The 23,969-nt window shown below is 40.9% G+C and overlaps 2 protein-coding genes across 2 annotated transcripts in view; one reads left to right on the top strand and one right to left on the bottom strand.

Moving 5' to 3' along the window:
- Positions 1–542: 542 nt before the first annotated feature.
- On the bottom strand, positions 543–13,549 carry LOC103071045 (UDP-glucuronosyltransferase 1-10). The gene is made up of 2 exons (XM_007445736.1): positions 12,695–13,549; positions 543–641 (listed from the first exon to the last, which is right to left on the bottom strand). The coding sequence occupies exons 1-2, from the start codon at positions 13,547–13,549 to the stop codon at positions 543–545; spliced, it is 954 nt and encodes a 317-aa protein (XP_007445798.1).
- A 6,355-nt stretch (positions 13,550–19,904) lies between these two features.
- USP40 (ubiquitin specific peptidase 40) overlaps positions 19,905–23,969 on the top strand; it is a 104,865-nt gene continuing 100,800 nt past the window's right edge. The window contains exons 1-2 of the mRNA XM_007445733.1: positions 19,905–20,127; positions 23,243–23,310. Coding sequence (XP_007445795.1) covers positions 19,929–20,127; positions 23,243–23,310 — 267 coding nt within the window. The 5' untranslated portion in view covers positions 19,905–19,928. The remainder of the gene's footprint in view (positions 20,128–23,242; positions 23,311–23,969) is intronic.

Genomic DNA, 23,969 nt, shown 5'->3' with positions numbered 1-23,969 from the left:
GGGCGCAAACCCATGTCCCCTGCATTGGCAGGCGGACTCTCAACCACTGCGCCACCAGGGAAGCCCCCCCTAGGTGTCTTTACATTATCTTCTTTCTGTGCATGTCTGTCTCTGTGGCTAAATCTCTTTTCATAAGGACACTGGTCATATTGGATTAAGGACAACCCAAATGACCTCATTCAACCTGACTACCTCTGTAAACACACTGTGTCCAAATAAGCTCGTATTCTGAGGTGCTAAGGGTTAGGATTACAACGTATCTTTTTCGAGGGGGCCACAATTCAACCTACAACTGGCGACCACAAGCTGGGGGCTTGAGATTCATCCCTAAGTCCCGGGCAACAATTAAAGTTGTTGTGGCCTGGCCAAGTCTGTGTTTTTTAAAAGTCCCTTTTGCAAAGAAGTAGGGAATAGTTCAGAGGGGTCAACCTGGACCCCAGGTGTCATATTCAGAGGCTGATTGTGTGAGGTGAGGGGCTGAATCAACGTTACAGAAGCACTGGAGACAGAACAGATGTGAGAGGCAGTACAGGAAGCATCTGCTAGGGGGCGCTCACAGAGGACAGCGCAGGAAGGATGGGTCCAGAGAAGGCAGGGCTGCAGAGGGCATCCTGCACTGCCCGGGGGAGGATGGTCTGGATCTGGACGTTGTGCGTAGACTGGGCACTAGAAAGGGGATCTCAGCTATGTGTGAAATATTTCAGCCCCTGAGCTATTCCCCCAAACCAATTAAAATATCTGTGAGTATTGGGGTGAGGACAGGAACACACCTGCAGAGGAGTGAGACTGTTCTTGTCCCATTAAAGGGCTCTCTCCCATTCTAGATTAATGCAGTGGCATTTTACTTTGACGTTGGTGTTATCTGATCTGTACTTGCACTTGTACTTGGAGCCCCTGGGGAAAGCTGGACCCCTGGGAGAATGGTGGTACCTTCACAGAGATGCGGGCCCTGGGGAGAAGCAGGGCTGTGGGGACGGAGGAGCCTGTGTTCCTTGTGCCTGTGAAACACCAGGAGGATATGTCCAAGCTAGTTGGCTTCACGGATCTGGAGCAGAGGAGGGGCCTGGATTACACAGATGGACTTGGAACCATCAGGATATGGTGGTGATTGAAGCCAGGGGTGTGGGTGAGGTCACCCCAAAAAAGGCCAGAAACAGAAAACGACATCTCTCGAGCCTGACCCCTGAGAGATGGTATTCCCCACTGCCACTCTCATAAACCTAAACAGAAAAACTAAAACTATTTAAACTTTTTGAAGAAAACAGGACCAAATCTTCATACCTTAGGGTAGGCAAAGATTTCTTAGGACACAAAAAGTACAAACTATTAAAAAATTGATTAGTCGGACTTTATCAAAATTTAAAACTTTTGCTCTTTGAAAGACATTATTTTAAAAATGTAATATAAACCACACACCAGGAGACAATATCAGCAAAACATGTATCTGACAAAGGACTTGTATCCAGAACATATAAGGAACCCTTACAGCTCAAAAATAAGAAGACAACTATCCCAATAAAAATGAGCAGAAGATTTGAAGGGACACTTTTCTTTTTAAAGATATGCATGTGATCAGTAAGCACATGGAAAGATGTTCATCATCAGCAGTCATAAAGAAATGCAAATTAGGGAGTCCCTTGGTGGCCTAGTGGTTAGGATTCGGCGCTTTCATTGCTGTGGCCCAGGTTCAATCCCTGGTCCGGGAACTGAGATACCACAAGCCACGCAGTGTGACCAAAAAAGAAGGAAGGAAGGAAAGAAAGAAATGAAAATTAAAGCCACAATGAAATTCTACTATGCAGCCACAAGAGTGGTTAAGATATAAAAAACTGATAATAGCAAGTGTCAGCAAGAATGTAGAGGCAGGAATGTAAAATAGTACAATTACTTTATTTTAATTTTTAATTTTTAATTTTTAGTACAATTACTTTAAAAAGCAGTTTGGCTGTTTCTTATAAAGTTTACATACACCTACCATACGACCCAGCAATCCTGCTTCTAAGTATTTACCCAAGAAATACAAAACAATTTACTCACATAAACACATGTAGTCAAATATTCATAGCAGCTTTTTTCCATTCATATTTGTATAATTCCATTCAGATGAAACTCTAGAAAAGATTATTCTAATCTCAGTGACAGATACCAGATCAGTGGTTGCCTAAGGTCTAGGGAAGGTGTTAGTTGACTGGGATAGAACACAAGGCCAGTTATTGGAGTGATGGAAGTGTCCCATATCTTGACTGTGGTGACAGTTACATGGGTATATAAAATTATAACTCAGAAATGTACAGTTAAAATGGTGCATTTTATTATATGTAAATAATACCTGAATAGCATTAATTGTTTTAAAAATAGGATAAATTGAAAAGATACAATGCAATGGTAAAAGAATAAAACTTTCCAGAGCTGATAAAGACCAAAATCTACCATGGAAAGACCTATATATTCTAAGAAACATTAATAGAAAAATACCGGACTTCCCTGGAGGTCCAGTGGTTAAGACTGCGCTTCCACTGCAGGGGGCTTGGGTTTGACTCCTGGTCAGGGAAATAAGATCCCACATGCCGCGTGGTGCAGCCAAAAAATAATAATAAAAATTTAAAAAGGAGACGGCTGCCCTTAAAAAAAAAGAGAGAGAGAGAAAGAAAAATACCCATAGCTAATAGTATTTCTTTCACTTGCTTGGGAATTTGTTAAATTTCAAGTTTAAATTTAAAAATATCTACGAGTATCACAATAGGGAAAAAAAATACCTGAAAGAGAACAAAGATCAAAGACTTCAAATACAAAATGCTTATAAGCCCCAAAATGATTGCCTTAAAAGTTGACAGATCATGCTTTCCTGGGGATATTCCTATTTAGTACCCACCCACATTTTCTTAAAATAAACTCAGATTAGGACACAGAGAAATCTATATGATAATAGATTTATAAGATAAACTAGCAATGAAAAACCTGACATCTAAATTGTAAACATCTTTAATTTGTCCAGTGTGGAAAGTAATTAGGAAGTGACTCATCCCAGCAACCTCCCCTGGACTTCAGGTGAGGCTCCACGGGAGCTGCTCTGGGATAGAACATGTGACCTAGGCCTCAACCGATTAGCACATCTCATCCCACAGTGATTAGTGCAGAGATGGACATGTCACTTAACGAGACCCAGTGAGGCAGAAGAACTTTACTAGGAATCCTGGGAAAAGGACTCTGGCTAGAGCCCCAGGTGCTTGGGTATCATGATACCCAGAAGGATATCATCAGAAGCAGATACAAGAATTAAAGGTGAAAAATGGGTCCTGGTGTCATCAGTATACCCTGAGATTTTCCCAGTAATTGAGCCAGTAAAATTGCAAGCAATGAAAAGCCTTCCAACAAATTCACTGAGTCAAGAATATGGTGGGGTTACCCGAAGAGCTAATATACTCAGAGGTTGCATCAGTTATATTCATTGAGGGAGGTCAGCTCCAGCTCTCTTCTTCACTGGTCAAACAACTTGATTTCTTTTTTAAAGATAAACAGTTAATGAGGGAAATGCAAATTAAGATAACCTTGAGATATTTTTCACCTATTGGATTGGCAAAAACCTAAAGTCTGAAGATAAGTGTGAGCAAGAATTTGAAGAAAAGGGTATACTTATACATTGCTGGAGGGAGAGTAAATTTTTAATACTTATTGACATTTAAAATTCACCTCGGGCTTCCCTGGTGGCTCAGTGGTTGAGAATCCGCCTGCCAATGCAGGGAACACGGGTTCAATCCCTGATCCCGGAAGATCCCACATGCCGCGGAGCAACTAAGCCCGTGCACCACAACTGCTGGACCTGTGCTCTGGGGCCCGTGAAACACAACTAGTGAGCCCACATGCCACAACTACTGAAGGCCATGCGCCTAGAGCCCATGCTCCACAACAAGAGAAGCCACCGCAATGAGAAGCCCGCGCACCATAACGAAGAGTAGCCCTCTCTTTCCACAACTAGAGAAAGCCCGCATGCAGCAACGAAGACCCAACACAGCCAAAAATAAATAAATAAAATAAATTTTAAAAATTAAGTAATTAATTAATTAAATTCACCTCACACCGGTCAGAATGGCCATCATCAAAAAATATACAAACAAATGCTGGAGAGGATGTGGAGAAAACGGAACCCTCTTGCACTGTTGGTGGGAATGTAAACTGATACAGCCACTATGGAGAACAGTATGGAGGTTGCATAAAAAACTAAAAATAGAGCTACCATATGACCCAGCAATCCCCCCACTGGGCATATACCCTGAGAAAACCGTAATTCAAAAAGAGTCATGTACCACAATGTTCATTGCAGCTCTACTTACAATAGTCAGGACATGGAAGCAAACTAAGTGTCCATTGACAGATGAATGGATAAAGAAGATGTGGCACATATATACAATGGAATATTACTCAGCCATGAAAAGAAATGAAACTGAGTTATTTGTAGTGAAGTGGATGGACCTAGAGTCTGTCATACAGAGTGAAGTAAGTCAGAAAGAGAAAAACAAATACCGTATGGTAACACATATATATGGAATCTAAAAAACGGTACTGATGAACCTAGTGGCAGGGCAGGAATAAAGACGCAGACATAGAGAAGGAACTTGAGGACACAGTGGGGGAAGGGGAAGCTGGGATGAAGTGAGAGAGTAGCACTGACATGTATACACCACCAAGTGTATGGCTAGTGGGAAGCTGCTGCATAGGACAGCTTGATGCTTTGTGACGACCTAGAGGGGTGGGATAGGGAGGGTGGGAGGGAGGCTCAAGAGGGAGGGGATATGGGGATATATGTATACATATAGCTGACTCACTTTGTTGTACAGCAGAAACTAACACACCATTGTAAAGCAATTATACTCCAATAAAGATGTAGAAAAAAAAAATCTACAAACAATAAATGCTGGAGAGGGTGTGGAGAAAAGGGAACCCTTTCTACACTGTTGGTGGGAATGTAAAGTGGTAACAGCTACTATGGAGAACAGTATGGAAGTTCCTTAAGAAACTAAAAATAGAGCTACCATATGATCCAGCAATCCCACTCTTGGGCATATATCTGAAGAAAACCATAATTTGAAAAGATACATGCATCCCAATGTTCATTGCAGCATTATTTACAATAGCCAGGTCATGGAAGCAACCTAATGTTCACCAACAGAGGAATGGATAAAGAAGATATGGTACGTATGTACAATGGAATATCACTCAGCCATAAAAAAAAGAATGAAATAATGCCATTTGCAGCAACATGGATGGACCTAGACATTGTCATACTAAGTGAAGTAAGTCAGACAGAGGAGGACAAATATCATATGATATTGCTTATATGTGGAATCTAAAAAAATGGTACAAATGAACTTATTTATAAAACAAAAATAGAGTCACAGATGTAGAAAACAATCTTATGGTTACCGGGGAGGGGGAAAGGGGGCAGGGATAAATTGGGAGAGTGGGATTGACATATCCACTTCACTGTATATAAAATAGGTAACTAATAAGAACCTACTATATAGCACAGGGGACTCTACCCAAGACTCTGTAATGACCTATATTGGAAAGGAATCTAAAAAAGAGTGGATATATGTATATGTATAACTGATTCATTTTGCTGTACAGCAGAAAGTAACACAACATTGTAAATCAACTACTCCAATAAAATTTTTTTTAAATAGATATCTGTTCAATGAAGGACTTTTTATGCTAAATAACAAAAAAAGCCAACTGCATGTTATTCTGTAGCACCACAAAGCCAACAAATGGCATGTCCACTGAGAGATCAGAGACCATGAGATGTTAGTCAAGCCCACCCTGGGCAAATTTCACTGCATATAACTTCTGCAAAGGTCACAGGCAGGGTGCTTCCCAAGAGTTTCCAGTCTGCACAGGTAGGCAGTTAGGGGAAAGGTTAGGCCCTTGGCCTCTGAAAGCTCTATGTCTGGACTCCTTGTACATGAATGCTCATAGCAGCATTAGTCATAATAGCTAAAACAGTGAAAACAGCCCAAATGTCCATCAACTGATGAACAGATGAATAGATATGTATACCCATACAAAGGAATATTATTCAGCCATAAAAAGGAGTGAAATACCAATACATTCTACAAAACGAATGAACCCTGAAAAGTAAATGAAAGAAGCCAGTCACAAAGACCCATGTATTGTATGATTCCATTCTTCTGAAATACAGTAAGTTCCCTACATACGAACCTTCAAGTTGCGAACTTTCAAAGATGAGAATGTGCATTTGCATGTCCAATCACGTAAGTTAGTTCATGTGTCTGGCGTATGTTGTCACATGCATGTATCCTCTACAAGTGGTTGTGCTTTTGTGTACTTTACTGTACGGTACTGTATAAAGTACAGTAGTACAGTATCTTTATAAACCCAGGATGTGAGTGAGTGAAATTGCATCTGGCCCTCCATCTCCTATTGCTGACGACCCTTCAGCTCTACCATCTCCCACCTCCTCTCCCTCTTCCAGTCAGTAACTCTTCTTGCCTGTTCACTCGATGCCAGCCCCTGGATGCCAGCTGTTGTACTGTACTACTGTAATTTCAAGGTACTATATAAGATTAAAATATTTTCTTTATTTTTTGTGTTTGTTTTTTATGTATTATTTGTGTGAAAAGTATTATAAACCTATTACAGTACAGTACTATATAGCTGATTGTGTTAGTTGGGTACCTAGGCTAACTATGTTGGACTTATGAACAATTTGGACTTATGAATGCGCTCTCAGAAAGGAGCTCGTTTGAATGTAGGGGACTTACTGTATCCGGAAAAGGCAAATCCACAGAGACAAAAAATAGATTAGTGGTTGCCAGGGGCTGGAGAAGAGGGGGAGTGACTGCCAAGGGACATGGGGTGTCCTTTTGGAGTGAGGAAGTGACCTAGAATTAGACAATGATGATGACTATTCATATCTTTGAATATACTAAAGACCATTGATTGTATATTTTAAAAGGGTGAATTATGTTGTAATTTTTTTAAAAAAGAATGTCTGCATTGGAATCCTGCCTTCCCCACTTACCAGAGCTGTGACCATGGGCAACTCACTCAACCTCTCTGTGCCTCAGTTTCATTATCTGCAAAATGGGGCTAATAACAATGTCAACCCATGTTGGCTTTTGTTATATTTAATTTCTAAACTCCCCCTAAGGGGACTCTATCCATCTGAGGGTTAAATAATTCATAGGAGGCTCACAACAAGAGGAGAATATTGACATCTGATCATGTTGTTTTGAAAAGAGCCTGATCTCATCGTTACTGTTAATATTGTGAAGGTTGGAGATAATCGTACTGGGAAATACCTAGCACCACGCAGTTATGGCAGTTACAGCTGTCACTGATTCTCTGCCACACACCTGGCACTCTACATGCATTATCGTTTCTGATCTGGAAAAGAGCTGTGTGTGGTGCTACTATTTTATCCCTATTTAACCTATTTAGAAACAGTGGTTCTTACCCAAGGTGATGTCGCTGCTAAGTGTCAGAGCTGGGGTATTTACTGGCATGAAAAATCTAAAAGATTTACTTTCTGGCCCTTTACATAAAGTTTGCCTGATATAACATCTCGAATTTACACAAACAAAATAATATGTTCTCTGCTCCAAAAACACTTAAATTCACTTTTAGCACATGTATGATGGTAAGTGTTTAATTATTTTTATTCCAAAAAAATTTCCTCATAAAAATGGGGTGCTTTATACAAGTCTGTACATTCTACAGCCCAACCAATATTTTGAGTCTCGTTTTCTTGCATTCAGTCATGCTAAATAAATCCAACATTATCATATGTGTGTGTGTGTGTGTGTGTGTGTGTGTGTGTGTGTGTGTGTGTACCCAGTCTGGGTGAAACTTCCTCAGTTATGTGAGGATCCAGGGGTCCCCAGTGGGCAAGGCAAGGTGAACAGAGGCCCTTATAAAATGCTGTCCTAGCCAGACTTGATTCATGCTCTAAGTAGTAGGAGTTACATAAGCAGAGTGTCCATAACATATATTCACTGAGTACATAATCTGTCTGTAACCTCTCCTTAGTTCAAAGGGGAAAGTAAGACCCCCAATATGTGAGAGAATAGGACTATATTATAAAATGTACTGAGCCTTATAAGCAGCCAGATCAATAGATAAAAATAAATAGGACTTCCCTAATAAAATAATAGGCTGAGATAAGCATTTCATCTGGATTTAGAGACTCTGCATTTGCCAGGAATATTACTCCTGTATTTGAAAATACCTTTTCAATTGCAAGTGATTGAACTCCAATTCAAACTGTCTGGACCAACTATTCAACATTATTCATAAACTATTGAATAATTGTTATTGAACTAATGACTCAATAATGTTTTGAAGGTATATGTTTCAGTGAAACAAAATAAGAGGTATGAATATGGGAGGTTATTATTTGCAGACAATATTGTATACCTAAAAAAGCTTACAAACTACTAAGAGTTAATTAGTAGTATGGCTAGATTAAGATAAATGTGCAAAAAGCAAAGCTATACTTTAATTTCCACTTCAAAATGGAAATGAAAATATACTCTGTTCACAATAGTTTCCAAAGTAATAAAATGCCTAGGAATAAATTTTAATAAGAAAAAATAAAAGACATACAAAGAAAAATGCAAATTTTCATTGGTAGACTTAAAACAAGATCTGAATAAGTAAAGAGAAGTATTATATTCTGAATAGGAAAAGCATAGCAAAAAGATGTCTCTCATTCTATTTATTGGGTCAACCAACCTTCTGGGACTACTACCCCACCCGTTTACACACACCTTGCAGCTCTCAATAAATGTGGAACAGCCATTCCCCTATGAGCCGGCACCATGATTACAGGTTTCCATAACAAAACAAAAGCATTTTTGGCCCACTTCTTAGCACAAGGCACACCCACCCCCCTCATCCCTGTGCTAGTGATTATCGAACTATCAGCCTGTTTATCCAGCCGGTACACTAGATGTGCGATTTACAGCCAATAAATATTACAGCAGGTCATGTATTAATACATCTAATCGGAGGACCAATCTTAGTGCTAATAAGCATCAACACCATCACGCCTTTCATTACATTCGTTGTTCTCTCCCTACTCACTATCCTCGAATTTGCAGTTGCTATAATTCCAGCCTGTGTATTTACCCTCTTAGTAAGCCTATATCTGCATGACAACACATAATGACCCACCAGACCCACGCGTACCACATAGTAAACCCCAGTCCTTGACCCCTTACAGGAGCCCTTTCAACCCTCCTCATAACGTCGGGCCTAATCATGTGATTCCACTTAACTCAATAATTCTAATATTAGGCCTACTAACCAACACTCTAACAATATATCAGTGATGACGAGATGTTATTCGAAAAAGCACCTTCCAAGGCCATCACACACCAGTCGTCCAAAAGGGACTTTGATACGGAATAATCTTATTTATCGTCTCAGAAGTCCTCTTTTTTACCGGCTTCTTTTGAGCCTTCTATCACGCAAGCCTCGCCCCTACCCCCCTAAATTAGGCGGGTGCTGGGCGCCAACAGGCATTCGCCCTCCAAAACCCCTAGAGGTGCCGCTTCTCAACACTTCCGTGCTATTAGCCTCTGGGTGTCTATCACCTGGGCCCACCACAGCCTTATGGAAGGAAATCTCAAGCACATACTCCAAGCCCTCTTTATTACAATTGCCCTTGGCGTCTATTTCACACCCCTACAAGCCTCAGAGTATTACAAAGCCCCATTTACGATCTCAGATGGGGTATATGGGTCAACTTTCTTCATAGCCACAGGATTCCACAGACTGCACATAATCATTGGGTCCACCTTCCTTATTGTTTGTTTCCTGCACCAATTAAAATTTCACTTCACATCCAACCACCACTTCGGCTTTGAAGCTGCTGCTTGATACTGACATTTTGTAGATGTTTTATGACTATTCCTTTTCGTATCGATTGATGAGGCTCATAATTCTTATAGTATTAATTGGTGCAACTGACTTGTAATCAGTTAGTTTCGGTACACCCCGAAAAAGAATAATAAACTTAATACTGACCCTATTAACACATACTGCACTGGCCTCATTGCTTGTACTCATCGCCTTCTGACTCCCCCAGCTAAACATGTACGCAGAGAAAACAAGCTCTTATGAATGAGGATTTGACCTTATAGGATCCGCCCACCTGCCTTTTTCCATAAAATTTTTCCTAGTAGCGATCACATTCCTCCTTTTCCACCTAGAAATTGCCCTCCTACTGCCCCTCCTCTGAGTAACTCAAACAAGTAATCTAAAAACAATACTCACCATGGTTTTACTTTTAATCTCATTATTGGCAATTAGCCTGGCCTACAGGGAACTCAAAAAGGACTGGAGTGGACTGAACTAAACTGTATTTAGTTTAAAACAAAACAAATTATTTTGACTCATTAGATTATGACTAAACTCATAATTACCAAGTGTCTTTAGTGTGTATAAATATTATTATAGCTTTCACTATATCCCTTATAGGATTACTAATATATCTATCCCACCTAATATCCTCACTACTATGTCTAGAAGGCATAATATTATCACTATTCATCCTGGAGACCCTAACAATCCTAAATTCACACTTCACCTTAGCCAGCATAATACCAATCATCTTGCTGGTGTTCACAGCCTGCAAAGCAGCTCGCAGATTAGCCTTATTAGTAATAGTATCAAATACCTATGGCACCGATTAACATACAAAACCTTAACCTCCTCCAATGTTAAAATTTATTATCCCCACAATTATACTAATACCCCTAACTTGACTATCAAAAAGCAACACAATCTGAATTAACTCCACAACCCATAGTCTGCTAATTAGTCTCACAAGCTTACTTCTTCTTAATTCAATGACAATAGCCTTAATTTCTCATTAATATTCCTTTCGGACTCCCTATCCGCACCATTACTGATCCTAACAATGTGGCTCCTTTCCCTAATAGTAATAGCCAGTCAATCTCACCTTTCTCAAATGAGTAAAAACATTTTACATAATATTAACAGAACCCTAATGGTTTATTTTTATATTTTGGACTAGATAAAACAATTTTCAATTTTGTGAAGGAGAATAAATTATAAGAATCACTAAGAAAACTTGGGAAAAAAAGAATCATGAGTATGGGGCATGCCCTACCAGGTATTAAAACTTACTACAAAGCTACTATAATCAATATATGGTCCTGGCACATGAATAGATAAATAAATCAGTGGAGAAAGACTGGAAGTACAAAAGCAGATGCAAATAAATATGGGAATTTAAAATATGATAATGATGCAATTCAATTCAATGAATGAAGGAGGATTTTTTATTAAATGATGTTGGGATAATGGGCTACCCATTTAGGAAAAATAATGAAGTTAGATCCTTATACCATGCAAAGTTCTTATTGTAAGAAATAAAACTATTAACATTGGTGGAATTAAAACATTAAGACATAATATAGAAAAAAATGCTTATATATGTCAGACTTGGAAAGATCTAAACAAGCTGAAATCCAGAAACCATTAAAGGAAAAGTCAACCAGTTTGACTACCCAAAAATGAAAGTCTCATATGAGGAAAGATGAAAGACAGCCAAGGAAAAAAATATTTGCAGCACATATAAAAAACTAGGTATTAATATTCCTAATACTCAAGAGACATAATAATTAGCTATAAAAATGATTAGAGAATGTGAATACATAACTCACAAAAGAGGAAATACAAATGGCCAGTATATCTAAGAAAATAGGAAACAAAAATTGATGCAGCTATGTAGAATTATTTTGCTAAAAATTTTAAACTTTGACAACTTCTGGAGGTGGAGGGGGTATAGAAAAACAGAGCTCTTGTATACTTTTGACCAAAGTGTCAGGTTGTTCAATATTTTGAAAGCAATTTGTTGAATTCATTAAAATGTAGTATGTACATACTATTTGACCCAGCAACACTACTCCTAAGGACTCTAGCTTACAGAGATAAGAACATAGAAACATAGAAATATATGAAGGTAAAGAAATTAAGAATGTTAGTACAATCTTGCTTATAAAAGAAAAAATGGGAAAAGCTATCAATATCTATCAATATTGGTTAGTTGAATAAAGTATGGTACATTCAAAGTAAAGAATTTTATGCAACCATTAAAAAGAGTGACAGATTTGTACGTACTGACCGTAGATGTCCACAATTTATTGGCAAGTGAAAAAAAGCAAGGTAAAGAAAAATATATCCAGTCTGATACTAGATTGTATTTTAATAAGTGGGTGTGAGAATTTACATTAGATGTATGCACTTATATTAAATAATATTAAATAATTTCAGAAAAATTGGAAAAGATACATACAAAATGGCTAAAAGCATTTTCCTATAGGGGGTGGCATTGGATTAACAAAAGGGAAGTTTCATTTCTTACTGTATTTTTCAGTATTTTTCCTAAAACAGGATTTAAAAATGCAGCCTGGAAATTATATACAATTACATCAATTGTATACACATACATATCAAAGAAGACAGCTTTGTAAAATTTGATGATGCACAATTAAATTAACTGGCACAAAACAGTTTGTTCAACGGAGAGAAATTACAAATGCAAAGGATATAAATGACAAATCACAGTTTAGTAAGGAATCTTTTTTTTTTTTTTAATGTCCAAAGCCTGATTAATTCTTAATATGCTAAAGGAGAAGTGACTTACCTTTGACAACGGCTTTCCCTCATAGCAGTTGATTCCACCGATGAAGACCATGTTGGGCATCACAGGTTTGGGATAGTTCAAAACAAAGTCACGTCGTAACAACCAAATTGATATTTGGCTGAAGAGATCAGATGCTGTGACAGGTGTCTGGAGAACCTCAGAGGCAATTTCTACAACATTTTTGAACAAATAGTGGCAAAATAAACGCTCCTCCAAGTGCCGGATATGATTCCACAGTCTCTGTCCGAAAGTCATGACATCAGAGAACCCTGAGAAATCTCTAGGAACGTAAGAAAGAGCTATGGGACACTGAGTGCTTTCTTCAAGATAATGGCAAAAGACTCCCCTGGTGAAGACCACAGATGGGAGTGAAAGATATTTGGCTACAATTAAGCCACACATATCAAAAGGATCTAAAAACACTGCATCAAAAGAACTCTCTTTTAAGTATTTTACTAATTTTGTGTCCTCAAACAAACTCTTACAATGTGAAAAAAGGTAGTCGAACGCTTTGTTGGACGGATTCATCAACATATGAAGTAAACTGCGTGGCTGAGTTTTCCAGTGAAAATCGGAGAACTTCTGGAACTCACTATTCAAATTCTCCAGAGTGTAAGACGTGGAATAAGTCTTTACCGTAAGATTGAATGAGCTTCCCAGGTACCAACTCACCTCTGGTATGACTAAGACCACCTCATGCCCTCTGTGGGCAAGTTTCTCCACGACCGGACGCATGGTAAACCAGTGACTCCCATCCATGGGTACTACCAGCAGTTTGCCTGCCTCAGCAAAGCCAGATGTCAGCAGCATACACATGCAAAGAGGAAGGAAGCCGGTTAAAATCGCAGGAGCCATCTGTTAACTGCAGCCCAGAGCAATCCAGCTGTCTGGATTCTAAGCTCATGTAACAGGAGCGGCATAAGTACAGGCACAAAACCTGCCTCAGGAGAGGGCGTGTATTTAGACATTCGTAAAAAAAAAAAAAATTATACTCATTGCCAATGAATTACTCATAAGGATGATAATGAATGAGAAGCATTTGCTGAAACAGGTAGTAGTATGTTTTCCAGATGAGATAGCTTTTGATCTTTACCATGAGCAGAGACATTGCACTGCAATGCCCTTTTAGAAACAGAATTATTAAGCAATGCTCTTGGAACCTAAGGACTCAGAATGATAAAAAAAGAGGGTAAGTTTCAATAAAGCTGGTATTTTTGAAATTTGTCCCAAAGGAAAATTTGGATTTTATCTTCAGAGTACCAAAGACTCTTTGCCCAGAAAGTGATTGGCACCCCAGATTCCAAGGAAAGATTTGAAGCACCTTGCCACTGACCTCCTCACTGGCAGTGAACTTGAGGTCGACAAGAGTCTCTGCGATGCTTGATGTTACTGCTTGTCTTATTCCGTTTCCAAACCCTCTGAGGCTTCAGAAATGTTGAGATAAGATTGACGACCCCACCTCCCATTCTAGGGACTGATGGAATGTGTTTGTCATCCATTTTAAATTGCTTTCTCTAGAAACGTCACATAATAGGGTTACCCGCCCAATGTTTGGGCGAAGCAGTCTGCTGGGCCTGCTTTCTCTTTTCTCTCTGCTTCCACAGTCCTCTGTTTAGACGTCTGCTGTGGGATTGCCCCAGTAGGCCTGGTACCCTCCTTCAGGAATCTCTGTATCTGTCTCACACTCTATCAAGCACTCCTTGAGGTCAGGGGACATATCTTCATATTTGTACCCTCCCCCCACAATACCCATGCTATGCCTCATACAGAGAAAGCACACAAGGAAATGTTTGTTGCATCGGACCAAACTACACTATGAAGGTTTTCTAGACACCTTCATGGGTAAACTCACTGGTGTCAGATTAGATCTTGAGGACCATTTGGTGAGGGATTCTAGAGCCATCCTAGGGGCATAAACTTTGTTAGGGGTCCAGATGGCTCTGTCCAGGACACCCAAACTATAACTGGTGACACTTGCTTAGTCACCATTTACCTTGGTGACTGGAAAAGTTTCAGATAAATGTCTGAAAAATAAAAATGGTGGTGAGTGGTCTACCTGCAGGTAGGCTTATTTTAGAATAGATATCAATGAAATAGAACATAGACAAACAATAGAGACAATCAATGAACCCGAAAACTCGTTCTTTGAAAAACTGAATTAACTTGATAAAGCTCTAGCCAAACTGATCAGAAAAATACAGAAAAAAAGAGAGAGAGAAGAAATGACTAATATCAGCAATGAGAGAAGTGGCATCACTACAGGTTCTATAGATATTAAAAGAATAAGAGAATATCATGAACAAGTTTATGCCAATATATTCTACAGCTTAGATGAAATGGACAAATTTCTTAAAAGATGCAAACTACTAGTGTTTAATCAAGAATAAATAAATAAGCTGAATAGAAATAACCTATGTATTTTAAATTAAAATTAAATATGCAATACAAACTTTCCCACAAATAAAACCTCAAACCCAGATAACTTCACTGATAAATGTACCAAACATTGCACTACCAATTACCATCCCAGAAAATATTCTGGAATATAGATACCATATACTCCAGTAGAAGCATAGGGAATTTCCTAATTCACTCTGAGACTGTTACCGAGTCCAGGCTCACTCTGCTCGTCACACGACAGGCCAGTAAATAGGGAGACAAGGTGTTCAGGCAAGGAATAGCGACTTTATTCAGAAAGCCAGCAGACCAAGAAGATGACAGACTAGCGTCCCCCCAAAAAATCTTATGGGGTCTGGATACCAGTTTATTTTACAGAACAGAGAGGGGGAAGAGTTGAGGAAGTAAAGTAAGAAGGCCATTAATTTCACAAAATATCTCCTGGCTTGGCCAGCATGGGGGAGGGGATGTGTCAATTTCTTCTTTGCTGCAGCCATTCACAGGTGGACAGGGTCAGATTGTCTCCCTGAGAGCTGAACAAAGGTCCTTTAGTTTAACATTCAGGCAGAAGGGTAGGGTTCCCTGAGGCAGGCCATTGTGTATGATTATAATAATAAAAGTAAGTGAAAAGCAAAGGTTAAAGTAGCAAAGGTTAAAGTAAAAGAAACGGATCCAACATGGAGTCAGATTTTGCTCTTCCGTGTTACAAGACCATAGAATTGGTCTATGAGACCAGCATTGCCACATAACAAAACTAAATAAGGAGTTTGGAGCAGAGAAAAGTTTATTGCAAGGCCATGAAGGAGATGAGGTGGTTCATGCCCTGAAAAGTCTCAAGCTCCCTGAAAGGTTTTGGCAAAGCATTTTTAAAGGGCAGGTGAGACGGGGCTGTCACAGGGTACTGTCAGCTTGTGCACAATTCTGTGATGGGCTGATGGTGAGGCAGCAGGGCGGTGTCACAGGGGTTAAGATTATCAGTCCTTAGGCTCCAGGAGGCCTGGGGGTCTGTGCTCATGGTCAGCAAGTAGTTTTTCCATTTGGTAGGGGGCTTTTACATCTGCAAAACAGCGCAGGAAATTTGCATCAAATACTATTATCTACCCTGGCTTTTTTGTTTGTTTGTTTGTTCTGGCTCATGAAATTCTTTTGTTTGTCATGGAAATGTAAGAGTGGAATATTAATACGTTTCAGTTGAGTTCTGTAATGTCAGGAATTTTTCAAAAAAATCAGAAGATGGACTGGAGCTTTTTCTTTGTGAATAGAAACTGAAAAAAAAATTACTATTATGTAGGTACTTCAGAGAGGAGCTAAAACAAAGGATATGGGGGAAGGCATGCTCTGGGAAGGCCCCATAGGGCCCTGCTCGGTTACACGATAGACCCAATACCCCTCAAGAACACAGATGCAAAAATTCTAAACAAAAATTTAACAAACCAAATTCAATAATATAAACATATATATGTACCATGTCATACATAAAAATATAATACGTCATAACCAAGTGAGATTTATTCCAGGAGTGCAAGGCTGTTTTAACATTAGAAAATCAATCAAGGTAATTCACCATATAAATAAGCTATAAAAGTAAAACCATGTAATCATTTCAATAGGCACAGAAAAAAATGTTTGATAAAATCCAATATTCATTTCTGATAAAAATTCTCAGCAAACGAGGAAAAGAAGGGAAGTTTCTCAACCTAATAAAGGGCATATGGATGAATATGAGGAACCCACAGTTGGGGCTTCCCTGGTGAGGGAAGTTCGCACCCCGCAACGAAGAGTAGCCCCCGCTCGCCGCAACTAGCAAAAGCCCGCGTGCAGCAACCAAGATCCGATGCAGCCAAAAATAAACAAATAAATAAATTTATTAAAAAAAAATAGTGTTTGGACCATGGTGGAATTTCTAGACTAGATACCAGAGAATCACCAAAGCCTCTTTGGTAGAGAAATGCGAGCCCAGGGTGTGCCTCAGATGGATCTGGTAGTGACATGCATGATGGGATGGAGAAAGCGGCAGTCCACCTAAAATGTTGTCATTCTAAAGTGGGTGAGACTTAATGAGGGTCTGACAGGCAGAGAGGGAGCCAGGGAAACAGAAGAAGCATTGTCCAGGTGATACTTAGAGTTACAAATGATTGGATTCATGGAGAAAAGATGAAGTTTCAAAGACAGCTCCGAGACTTTGATGCTGGATGAGGCGAAGGATGGTGGTGTTAACAGACGTTTCATTCACTTAACACATATTTATTAAGATCCTGTAATGAGCCAGGCACTGTTGAGATGGCCGGGATACAGCTGGGTACAAGGGTGAGCCTGCGTCCTCAGAAGCTAACGTTCCAGTGCTAATTCTTGGCCAGGGAGTGGAACTTTGAGGAATATCCACTGTTAGGAAGAGGGGAATGAAGCACAGTGGGCAAAGAAAAAGCAGTCAAAAGGCAGAAAGAGAAGCAGCAGGATAGAGTGCCTTGGAGCCAGGGACGAGAATCATGAAGAGGAGGCTGCCAAGGGGGAGGTGGCCGAGACGTAAGACTGATAAGCACTGAGAAGATGCGATTCCCATTGTGGTTTCCTGGTCTAGACCTTCAACCTTCCAACTAGTCCCCTGCCTCCAGTTGGGGCTGCCCTCTTTACAGGAAACTCGTCCACGCTACCAGTTAAATACCCACGAAAGGAAATCCCTTTGACTCCTGCCTTGTGGCTTCGTCTATCACTATTGCTGTTCTCATTCTCTCAAATCTTTAGCTGAAGTCAAAATGATTTTCTTCCCGTTGCCCTCATTCGACAGGGGAGACGGCCAGAAGAGCCTAAATAGGCTATTGAAAGAGTCCACCAAAGGTGCTCAAGAGGGCAAGAGAGGAGATTTTGAAGTATTTTTGGCGTACTCTTGTGTATGAGAGTTGGCGCAAAGTAAACACCGAGGATGTTATAAAGGATCATAGTTACTTGGAACATTTTTCACAGGAGATACGCCTGTAAAATGTCTCTGTAAGTGCACGGCACTCTTGAAGCCCTACACAAATGTTTCCAAGGTTTAAGTAACTTGGCATTAGCCGCGCCAAATGACAAGCGATCTTTGTACTCTCTACTGCAACTAACATGCGTTGCGAAAAGAAATAAAAATAAACTTTAAGGGCTTCCTTGGTGGCACAGTGGTTGAGAATAGGGGACACGGGTTCGAGCCCTGGTCTGGGAGGATCCCACATGCCGCGGAGCGACTGGGCCCGTGAGCCACAATTACTGAGCCTGCGCGTCTGGAGCCTGTGCTCCGCAACGAGAGAGACCGTGATAGTCAGAGGCCCGCGCATCGCGATGAAGAGTGGCCCCCGCTTGCCACAACTAGAGAAGGCCCTCGCACAGAAACGAATAACCAACACAGACATAAATAAATAAATAAATCAAAACTGTCAACAAGTAAAAATAAATAAACACTATAAAAAAAAAAACTTTAAAAAGTGAACGAATGAGTGGCCGGCTCACCGAGCGGACTCGCGAACCCGCCAGCAGACAAGGAAGCGAGCACTGTTCACCCAACGCGACACCCGCATTCTCAGGCCAAAAGAACTACATTGCCCATAAGGCCCCGCGCCGCGGGCCGGCGCTACCCCGCCGGGCATCCCGGGAGACGTAGTCCGTGCGTTCCATAAATCGCTCACGCGCGGTGCCGCGGGAGAGTTGCTGACGTCAACATGGCGGTCCCCGGTAGCGGCGCGTTCTTTCGCTTCGAGTTTTGGACGGGGCGGGGGTCTGGGCTTTAGGCAGTAAGTGGGGCCTGCGGCCGGGGATCTCGGGAGGGATGAGGGGGGCCGAGGCGAGAGGCTGCCCGGGCCGGCCCCGGCATGCGGCGTCCTCCTGGTGTGGGGCTGCTGTCCCCCGCCTCGGGGACCTTTGCCTCCTCGCGCCCCTGGGCTCGGTGGCTTGGAGGGCTTGAGGGCCTGGTCTGACCGTGGAGCGGAGAAGACCGGAATCTAGACCACGCGCTCGAGGCCACACTTTCAAGTTCCATTTCTTGTGCTTTTCTTCTGAGGAGCGGGTTGAAAAGGCAAATAATTGCATTTCAGCGTTTCCTATCCCTTAGGAACTGTGCTAGGCGCTTGGCCTTTCTCGTCTCCAGGTGACCCTCCTCCACACTCGATGTGAGACCTTGAGCGGATTCTTTAGACCCCAGGAGCTAATGTTGGGATCACCGGATGGATACATGTTGTAAAGCCCTCGAGGCTCCATTATTTAAATGGCAGTGTTTTTTTCCCAGTGAATCTCCACCTGGCTGTCCGTCTTTGGGGACATGTATTAAACTACTATAAAGATTAATTTGTTCCATTTAACTTATTTAAGTGTCATAATCTGGGTGCAAGGAATTTGAGAAGCAGAGATTTTAGGAAGTGATTCATGGTCCCTAGGCCATTGTCAACGCTCAGAATCTAGCTTTGGCTCTGCCACCTCAGCAGATTAGGTGTATTGATGGGTTTTCTTTTTTTTTCACTAGTGATATCAATATGCCTTTTTAAAAACAGCTGTCGTTTATTGTGGGCTAAACCCTGTACCCTAAATGCCTTTCTTTCATTATGTTATTTGATTGCGTGACAGTTGGTATCGCATTTTACTTATAAGAACGTGGGTTAAGTAACCTGCCCATGGTCACACAGGTAGTGTGGAGCAGGGATGAAAAAATTCAGGTCTTGCTGCCTCCAAAGCCCGAACTACTGTCTGGACTTTCTAAAGAGTGACTTAAAATGGAGACTCCCAAGTATAAAAGGGAGATGTGGGGAAGTTTTGTTTTAAAAATAAAAACGTTTATATAACATGTTATATTTTTTTAAGGGTAGTATTTAGTTTCACAATGTTTGGGGACCTGTTTGAAGAGGATTATTCCAGTGTGTCAGATGATCATTATGGAAAAGGGAAGAAATTAAAGACCAAAGCTTTGGAGCCACCTGCGCCTAGAGAATTCACCAATTTAAGTGGAATCAGAAATCAGGGTGGAACCTGTTACCTCAATTCCCTTCTTCAGACTCTTCATTTCACACCTGAATTCAGAGGTATGCTGCATTACATGCATTTGGCTGGTAATATGTATCCTCGTATCTACCTGTAATTAATTATGCAGAATCACAAGAAGACAAAGTATTTTAAATGTGTATTCGACAGTGTGTGTTAATTGTTGCTAATGAGGGACATAAACTGGTAATTCTGCAGAGGAATGTGAAGCTTAAATTATGAATATTTTCTGTGTGAACACAGTAATGTTCAGTAACAAGATAAAAAAAATAAGGCAATGTATTTCTTTTCTAATTCCTATTATTTAAAGTACAACATAGACAATTTTGTCATGAGTGCCAGCCTTCATTATTGTACACCATTTGTATTTTTGAGTTTCTCAAAGTAATAAACACTTAAACCAGAGTTACTCAGTACAGTTATATGCTTCCTTTTGGAGTGGGGAGGGGTTGTCACATTATTCATACAGTCCACAATCGTTTATCTGAAGTTCTGAAATCTGGAAAACTCTGACAGCCTGACCTAATAATCTGAACTTGTTTGGCCCGAGAGCCTGACCTGCTGTGAGACTGTTGATAGTCTTAATTATCTCACTTGGGTGAGCAGTCATACATTTGTCACAGGAATATTAAGTCCTTGATTAATAGATACTGTTTGTCCGAGACTCTGCTGGGGATATAATGTTAACATATTGGACACTTTCTTCATATTACCTTTCTAAAATCTGGAAATTCTGAATTCCAGAGATCCAAGGTGTTAGATAAGGGACTGTGTAAAAGGAACAGAAACCCACTCAAAGTAGCTCAATTAAAAGGGAGGTTTACTGTAAGAATATAGGGGAATCTCCTAGAAACCACCTACAGGAAGCCACCCTGACCTCCTTGGACCCTTGATTTCTTGCCCCTATTTTTCCCTACACGTTTGTCCCATTCCTCCTCTGCAAACTAGCTTCCTCCACAAGTGTCTTAGTCTCTGTGCTCCCTTGATTTCAGTGTGAAGATTCCTCTGCCTTCACATGGCCCTGATCGGGGGCCCCCAGCTACGAAGCTCCATGGCTGTAGCTCAGCTCCCCACTATGTCTCCATATTCTGAGGACAGACAACCTGGCTCATCCTGTATCCAGTATCTCATCCCCCTTCCCACCACTACCAAATTTAGCAAAGTTTTGTGACATTTTCTGTTGCTTCTAAGCTTACAGAGACTTCCTGCCACCAGAGATTTAGTGTATAATTACCGTTATCCCCTTCCCAGGGCCATTCTAATGGGTCGAAGTGCATGTAGATTTGAGTGTTGCCTCTTGTCTGTGACTCCATCCACTCCATAAAAATATCCCCCCAGTGCCTTCAGTAGTTCCACCGTTAGAAATTTGGAGCATGAATAAGCGGGTTCCTATGGAGGTTAAGTTTTTCCCAAGTTTTAGTATAATTGAAGTTCAAGGGCAACTTTTCTTGCCCCTGTTTTTCCCTACACGTTTGTCCCATTCCTCCTCTGCAAACTAGCTTCCTCCACAAGTGTCTTAGTCTCTGTGCTCCCTTGATTTCAGTGTGAAGATTCCTCTGCCTTCACATGGCCCTGATCGGGGGCCCCCAGCTACGAAGCTCCATGGCTGTAGCTCAGCTCCCCACTATGTCTCCATATTCTGAGGACAGACAACCTGGCTCATCCTGTATCCAGTATCTCATCCCCCTTCCCACCACTACCAAATTTAGCAAAGTTTTGTGACATTTTCTGTTGCTTCTAAGCTTACAGAGACTTCCTGCCACCAGAGATTTAGTGTATAATTACCGTTATCCCCTTCCCAGGGCCATTCTAATGGGTCGAAGTGCATGTAGATTTGAGTGTTGCCTCTTGTCTGTGACTCCATCCACTCCATAAAAATATCCCCCCAGTGCCTTCAGTAGTTCCACCGTTAGAAATTTGGAGCATGAATAAGCGGGTTCCTATGGAGGTTAAGTTTTTCCCAAGTTTTAGTATAATTGAAGTTCAAGGGCAACTTAAAGTAGAAAAGTAGCCTTAAGAAGAGGGTGAGGAAGGCGACTGTTGGGGAAGGCAGGCAGGTCATGGAGAGCGCCGCTAAGAAGAAAGGGCTCAGAACCCCGGGCCCCCTTCTCTCTAGCAAAGGGGGTGGCCGGCCAAGCACATGGGCCGACACCTTCGTGTGACTCGCACACTCCTAGTAAGGCGTAGCGCGGATCCTGAAGCTTATTGAAGAAGACGTACAATTTGGAAAGGGTAAGGACTGGCGGAGAACTGAGGGGAAATTTTTGGAATCATATTTAAAGGAATAGGACTAGATTCAGTTCCACTGTACTCCCAGATCCGTGTAGCTGGGAGTAGTGGGAGACGATTGTGGAAGTCTTTGTATGGTTTTTATGCTTTAACCTTTATGTTTGTAACCTTCATGTAGTGTTTTTCCCAGTTCCTGCTGGGAGCTCAGGAGGAATATAACATAACAGTAATCACTAAGGCAGCAGTGGTTTTCAGTGCAAGGCAACACCCGTCCCATCCCTTCTCTCCCTGGAGTATATCAGAGTCTCCCAGTAGGTGTTCCTATCTGTTTGAATACAGACTTCCCAAAAGATTCAGATACGCCCCACTGGGTGGCGTACCCAGACATTGAATTATAAACAAATTCTGGAGACCGGCACTGGGTTGCCAACGTCTTTTTCCAGGTAAGGTCACCACCATCTGTTATTACCCTCAATGCAGAAAAGATATTTTCATACCAAAATGGGAAGGGCGTTATCTCAGAGTTAAAGGTGCTCATTATGAAAGAATGGTTGGAAGTCTCACGTGTGGCTTGTAAACAAACGCATGTGACACTATTATATATTGTGTATTTCCTAGTATTCCTCATGTGGGTTTTGGGACCCACTGCCATAGGCAATAGGAAGCCACCAAAGATTTCTGATGTTACGGTTTTTATATGTATAATTTTCCTTTTACAGCTCTCCCTTATTGAAACGTTAGCTTCCCACTTTCTAATAGGGTCAGTGGTTAGAAAAGCAAGATGGGTAGGGTAAGGGTGTAAATATTGTCAAGTCATATTTCTGAATCTTTAACTGATTTTTACTTACTGATGGCCTTGGCTTTCTAAAACAGTTTTCAAAAATGAGATAATGTCATTTACATCTGTGATTCTACTTTTTTGTTTAGAAGCTTTATTTTCTCTTGGCCCGGAAGAGCTTGGTTCGTTAGAGGATAAGGATAAACCTGATGCAAAGGTATTAAAATCTTTGATTCACAGGGGTTTTTGGAGTACTGAGGAAATGTTTTAAGGAAAGAATTAAGTTGCTTATTCATAGGAATCAATAATTTTATTAATTACCAAATATGATCTTTATTTTCAGAAAGTGTCTTGGCCTATACCTTACTGTTAAGGGAACTGCCCTTCCAACAGAGAATTACTTATGCAGATGCAATGCTGCTGCTGCTTTTTAGACATACCTCTCTCTGCATGAAGGAGATACGAGTTGTCCACACTGGCACGCCAGAAAGTCTGCTTAATGCACTTACTTGTAGCAACAAAAAATAAGGGGCCAGTGTTCTTTCAGTTTGGTATTCTGGAAGTAAACTGAGTGAGGGATTGGTTTACTGTAAGTGCGTATCTAATCACATTTCTCCCTTGCTTAAACATCATTCAGAACTTTATCACCCTCAGACTAAAATCTGTACATTTTTTGGGGGGGCCATGCTGTGCGGCATGCAGGATCTCAGTTCCCTGACTAGGGATCAAACTCACGCCCCCCAGCAGTGGAAGCGCTGAGTCTTAACCACTGGACCTCCAGGGAAGTCCCCTAAAATCTGTACTTCTTTTTTTTTTATAAATTTTTTTAAATACATTTATTTATTTACTTTTGGCTGCGTTGGGTCTTTGTTGCTG

The sequence above is a fragment of the Lipotes vexillifer genome, unplaced genomic scaffold (genome assembly GCF_000442215.2).
Source record: "Lipotes vexillifer unplaced genomic scaffold, Lipotes_vexillifer_v1.1 scaffold1492, whole genome shotgun sequence".
Classification (NCBI taxonomy): Eukaryota; Metazoa; Chordata; class Mammalia; order Artiodactyla; family Lipotidae; genus Lipotes; species Lipotes vexillifer.
This window is presented reverse-complemented; position numbering and strand designations above follow the sequence as displayed.

Coding starts and splice junctions, on each gene's coding strand:
- LOC103071045 (XM_007445736.1), bottom strand. CDS start 13,549: ATGGCTCCTGCGATTTTAACCGGCTTCCTTCCTCTTTGCATGTGTATG. Junction 642..12,694: donor AGGGAAAGCCGTTGTCAAAG/GTAAGTCACTTC, acceptor CACAACGTCCAG/ATCCAGACCATCCTCCCCCG.